The 6,029-nt window shown below is 44.3% G+C and overlaps 1 protein-coding gene across 1 annotated transcript in view; it reads left to right on the top strand.

The window, feature by feature from the left end:
* Window positions 1-1,798: 1,798 nt before the first annotated feature.
* LOC106876794 (cleavage and polyadenylation specificity factor subunit 3) overlaps window positions 1,799-6,029 on the top strand; it is a 19,303-nt gene continuing 15,072 nt past the window's right edge. Inside the window, exons 1-4 of the mRNA XM_014925504.2 lie at window positions 1,799-1,905; window positions 3,344-3,407; window positions 4,457-4,554; window positions 5,335-5,463. Coding sequence (XP_014780990.1) covers window positions 1,835-1,905; window positions 3,344-3,407; window positions 4,457-4,554; window positions 5,335-5,463 — 362 coding nt within the window. The 5' untranslated portion in view covers window positions 1,799-1,834. The remainder of the gene's footprint in view (window positions 1,906-3,343; window positions 3,408-4,456; window positions 4,555-5,334; window positions 5,464-6,029) is intronic.

The raw sequence follows: 6,029 nt of genomic DNA, 5'->3' as shown, positions 1-6,029 counted from the left end.
TTAACGTACAAGTGGCTGAGCACTTCACAGACACGTATACCCTTAACGTAGTTCTCGGGGATATTCAGCGTGACACAGAGTGTGACAAGGCTGACCCTTTTGAATTACAGACACAACAGAAACAGGAAGTAAGAGTGAGAGAAAGTTGTGGTGAAAGAGTACAGCAGGGTTCACCACCATCCCCTGCCGGAGCCTCGTGGAGCTTTAGGTGTTTTTGCTCAATAAACACTCACAACGCCCGGTTTGGGAATCGAAACCGCGATCCTATGCCCGCGAGTCCGCTGCCCTAACCACTGGGCCACATAATAGTATATATATAATAGTTTTCTAAACTTTATTATTTTGTTACATATATAACACGGCTATATTGAGATTTGCGTGTGGCTCAGAGGTTAGAGCGTCGGGCTCACAGTAATTAAGTAGTGAGTTCAATCTCCGGACTGGGCTGTGTGTGGTGTTCTTGAGCGAGATACTTTATTTCTTATTGCTCCAGTTCACTCAGCTTTAGAAATGAGTTGCGATGTCACTGGTGCCAAGCTGTATTGGCCCCTTTGCTTTATCCCTTGGATAACATTGGTGGTGTAGAGGGGGGAGGCCGGTATAGATGGGTGACTGCTGGTCTTCCATAGACAGCCTTACTCGAACTTTTGTCTTGGAGAGGAACTTTCTAGGTGCAATCCCATGGTCATTCATGACCAAAGGGGGCGGGTCTTTACTCTTTACTATTTTATATGATACATATGTTACAAAACCACATTGAGATACAGTTCTAAAATCGAAGGAAACACAAACAAGAGCGAAAAAAGAAATATGAGAAAAAAAAAAACTATCCATTCAACACGAAGTGCCTCAATTGGTTGCACATCACAAGGTTCGACGGAACCTACTGAAACAATCCAACATTTTCGCGGCATTACCACGGTTATCGAAATCGTAATTGAACCAAATTCGATGACTGGCATCTGTGCCAGTGGAGCGCTAACAGCACCATGCGAGCGTGATCATTGCCAGACCAGCTGTCTGGCTTCCCTGCCAGTGGCACGTAAATTGCACCATTTGAGCGTGATCGGTACTAGCATCGCCTTACTGGCACTTGTGCCGGTGGCACGTGAAAAAACATTCGAGCGAGGTCGTTGCCAGTGCCGCTGGACTGGCTCTCGTGTAGGTGGCACGTAAAAAGCACCATTTTGAGCGTAGCCGTTGCCAGTACGGCCTGACTGGCCCTCGTGCCAGTGGCACGTAAAAAGCACCCATTACACTCTCGGAGTAGTTGGTGTTAGGAAGGGCATCCAGCTGTAGAAACTCTGACAAATCAGATTGGAGCCTGGTGCAGCAATCTGGTTTGCCAGTCCTCAGTCAAATCGTCCAACCCATGCTAGCATGGAAAGCGGACGTTAAATGATGATGTGTCTACCAAATCAAATCACAAAGCTTTGGTTGGACCGAGGATATTGCAGAAGAACTTTTCTATGGTGCAACGCACTGAGACTGAACTCAGGGCTTTGAGGTCAAGAAGCAAGCCTCTTACCACACAGCCACAATAATCAAAATAAATTTCAAAACAATGTAATTTCATGAAAAAGAGAACGAACATACTATTTCAAAGGACTTATTTCTTCGATTCGGTCGTTCAGTGTTGCCAAGGCAATTTTTTTATACATTCGCCAAGATTATCATTAGCTTATTTTAATTAACGTCGCTTTAGTTCATGATTACACCATAATCATTTCTAAACCGTCGCTCCGAACTGGACGAAGAGGAGACAATTCATGAAAAAGGGCGCGAGGTTGAAATTATGTTTATAGGTGTCGCTGCATTATAAACGTGGTGAAAGATGGCGACCAAGAGGAAAACCGATGCTTTCTTTCCGGTTGAGGAGAACGATCAGCTTATTATACGGCCTCTGTGAGTATTCTTGTAGCTTTATAACTTCGGATTATAAATACGTATATACGTGTTCAGCGTACAAGTACATTAATGCTTTAGAACTGTGTATCGATCGCTTCATTGCATGGTGAACCACCCGGCCTCTATGTGTGTGTGCGAGCGTTTATCTGTCTATCTATCCCTCTATCCACCTATCTATCTATCCCGGAGTAAGCACATGAAATGTGCAACAAGGTGGAAAAAAGAGTACTCAAATACCAGAGGTAGAGTAATATGCTTTATTTAAAGCAGCAGAAATATAACAAAAGACTGTTACTCGGAATTTCACGTTCCCGTTCATTGGACGATGAACGGGAACGTGAAACTCCGAGTAACAGTCTTTTGTTATATTTCTGCTGCTTTAAATAAAGTATATATATATATACACACACGCGAGCGCAAGAGCTCATCTTTTGATGCAACTTTGATGAAGTACCACTCTAATGTTTAAAATCGCAAGTATTACGTGACTTACCGCATGGAAATCTTGCGATGAATGATGGCGTTAACGAAGCTATGTAACTGGTCATTAACATAAAATAATAAATGCGCCCTTTTAAAGCCTCGCCAGGCTCATGGGCCCGGTTTCTGTGGCGTACGTGTTCCCCAGCTGGACGGGACACCAGTCCATCGCAGCGTTACTCATTTTTACCAGCTGAGTGGACTGGAGCAACGTGAAATGAAGTGTTTTGCTCAAGAATACACCGCGTCGCCCGGTCCAGGAATCGAAACCACAATCTTACGATCATGGTGCTGACACCCTAACCACTAGGCCACGCGCCTCCACAACTGGTCATTAAAGATGTGCTAAATTCTTTGTCTTATTTGGATTTTATATCTATATATATGTATATGTGAGTTTGTGTGTACATATGTACATGTAATATACATGTCTGTATACATAGATGCATGTAACATATATGTCTGCATACATAGATGCATATAGCCTGTGGATACATATATGCACATATACATACATGTATACTCTTTTACTTGTTTTAGTAATCTGACTGTGGCCATGCTGGAGCACCGCCTTTAGTCGAGAAAATCGACCCCAGGACTTATTCTTTGTAAGCCTAGTACTTATTCTATCGGTCTGTTTTGCCGAACCGCGAAGTTACGGGGACGTAAATACACCAGTATCGGTTGTCGAGCGATGTTGCAGGGACGAACACACACACACACACATATATGAATATATATACATATATACGACGAGCTTCTTTCAGCTTCCGTCTACCAAATCCACTCACAAGGCTTTGGTCGGCCCGAGGCTATAGTAGAAGTCACTTGCCCAAGGTGCTATGCAGTGGGACTGAACCCGGAACCATGTGGTTGGGAAGCAAGCTTCCTACTACACAGCCATGCCTGCGCCTATACATATAACGTCTAATAATTTTTTCATTGTTTATTCCAGGGGAGCTGGGCAGGAGGTTGGCAGATCATGTATTATGATGGAATTCAAAGGGAAAAAAATCATGGTAAGCATTGTATTCTGCTATTTTTTACCCATATTCATGTGTGTGTTTGTGTCTGTGTCTAAAAAGAGGTCTGTGGTTCTGCTGTGAATTGGATAGATTGCTTTCCAGCATTTGCTCTGAGTCTGTGCATTCATCATCATTATCAACATCATCATCATCATTTAACGCCTGCTTTCCATGCTGTAAAAACTGCCAAAACTAGCCTCACCTGTGCTGGTGCCATGTAAAAAGCACTGAGTTCATTTTTCGGGGTGGTTGGTATTAGGAAGGGCATCCAGCTGTAAAAACTATGGGAAAACTAACCTCACCTGTGCTGGTGTCACGTGAAAAGCACTCAATCCACTCTGTGGAGTGATTGATGTTAGGAAGGGCATCCATCTGTAAAATCCCTGCCAAGACAGACACAGTCTGCGAGCTGGCAGAAACGTTAGCATGCCAGGCAAAATGCTTAGCAGTATTTCGTCTGCTACTACGTTCTGAGTTCAAATTCTGCCGAGGTCAACTTTGCCTTTCATCCTTTCGGGGTCGATTAAATAAGTACCAGTTAGGCACTGGGGTCGATATAATCGACTCAATCCGTTTGTCTGTCCTTGTTTGTCCCCTCTATGTTTAGCCCCTTGTGGGCAGTAAAGAAATAAGACACAGTAGACTGATGTAGTCTTCTGCCTGGTCAGCTCCTTTCAAACTGTCCAACCCATGCCAGCATGGAAGCTGGATATTAGACGATGATGATGAAACACAGACCTGTTACTCTTTTACTCTTTTACTTGTTTCAGTCATTTTTGACTGCGGCCATGCTGGAGCACCGCCTTTTAGTCGAGCAAATCGACCCCAGGACTTATTCTTTTGTAAGCCTAGTACTTATTCTATCGGTCTCTTTTTGCCGAACCGCTAAGTTACAGGGACGTAGACACACCAGCATCGGTTGTCAAGCGATGGTGGTGGGGGACAAACACAGACACACAAACACACATGCATATATATATATACATATATACGACGGGCTTCTTTCAGTTTCCCTTCATAGACATTTTATTTTTTTATTTCAGCTTGACTGTGGTATCCATCCAGGGTTGAACGGTTTCGCATCTTTGCCTTTTTTGGATCTTGTGGAGGTCGAGGAAGTTGACCTTCTTCTTGTCAGCCAGTAAGTGAACTTTGACCTTTTCTCGTCTGTTATTCCAAATGTGGTTAAGGGGTTTGCTTCTCAACTGTGCCCTTTAACCCTTCGGCATTCAGATTACTCTGTCAAATGTCCCAGGAACCGTGTGGTTGGGAAACAAGCTGCTTGCAACACAGCCACACCTGTGTTGATATATATATGTATGTATGCACACAACAGGCTTCTTTCAGTTTCCACCTACCAAATCCACTCACAAGGCTTTGGTCAGCCCGAGGCTATAGTAGAAGACACTTGCCCAAGGTGCCACACAGTGGGACTGAACCCGGAACTATGTGATTGGGGAGCATGCTTCTTACCACACAGCCATGCCTGCATTTATATATATATGTATGTGTGTGTGCGTATGTGTGCCCGGGTGTGTGTACAGCAGGCTTCTTTCAGTTTCCATCTACCAAATTCGCTCTGCCCAAGGTGACATGCAGTGGGACTGAACCCGGAACCATGTGATCGGGATGCAAACTTCATACCACACAGTCACGCCTGCACCTATATATATATATATATATATATATATATATATATATGTGTGTGTGCGTGGGTGGGTGTACAACAGGCTTCTTTCAGTTTCCATCTAACAAATTCACTTTGTCCAAGGTGACTTGCAGTGGGACTGAACCCAGAACCATGTGATTGGGATGCAAACTTCATACCACACAATCACGTCTGCACCTATAACGTATGATGACAGTGATGATGATGATGATGATAACAGTTTTTATTGTTATTGTTCTCTTATGTTTTTAGTTTCCATCTGGACCATTGCGGTGCCCTGCCCTATTTCCTGGAGAAGACGGCCTTCAAGGGTCGATGTTTTATGACCCATGCCACCAAGGCCATCTACCGGTGGCTCCTGTCAGATTATGTGAAAGTCAGGTGAGTTTCCCTTATGTCCTCCCTTTAAAACTTGCTCGCTCCTTTCTCTCCCTATACCAGTTTCCCTTTCTCTGTCCTATAACCTCCTCCATCCCTGATTAATAACACCTGTTATCAGCACACCCAACATGGAGGACACCCTGTACAAAGCGACGAGCTGGCACAGAAATGTTAGCATGCCGGACAAAATGGTTAGTGGAATTTCATCTGTCTTTACGGTCTGAGTTCAAATTCCCCCGAGGTCGACTTTGCTTTTCATCCTTTCGGGGTCAATAAATTAAGTACCAGTTGAGCATGGCCGTTGCAAGTACTGCCGGACTGACCCTTGTGCTGGTGGCACGTAAAAAGCACCCACTACACTCTCAGAGTGGTTGGCGTTAGGAAGGGCATCCAGCTGTAAAAACTCTGCCAAATCAGATTGGAGCCTGGTGTAGCCATCTGGTTTCACCAGTCCTCAGTCAAATCGTCCAACCCATGCCAGCGAGGAAAGCGGACATTAAACAATGATGATGATGATGATGATTGCTAACTGGGGTCAATCTAATCGACTGGCCCCCACCCCCAAA

Source organism: Octopus bimaculoides, chromosome 29 (assembly GCF_001194135.2).
Source record: "Octopus bimaculoides isolate UCB-OBI-ISO-001 chromosome 29, ASM119413v2, whole genome shotgun sequence".
NCBI classification, from domain to species: domain Eukaryota; kingdom Metazoa; phylum Mollusca; class Cephalopoda; order Octopoda; family Octopodidae; genus Octopus; species Octopus bimaculoides.
This window is presented reverse-complemented; position numbering and strand designations above follow the sequence as displayed.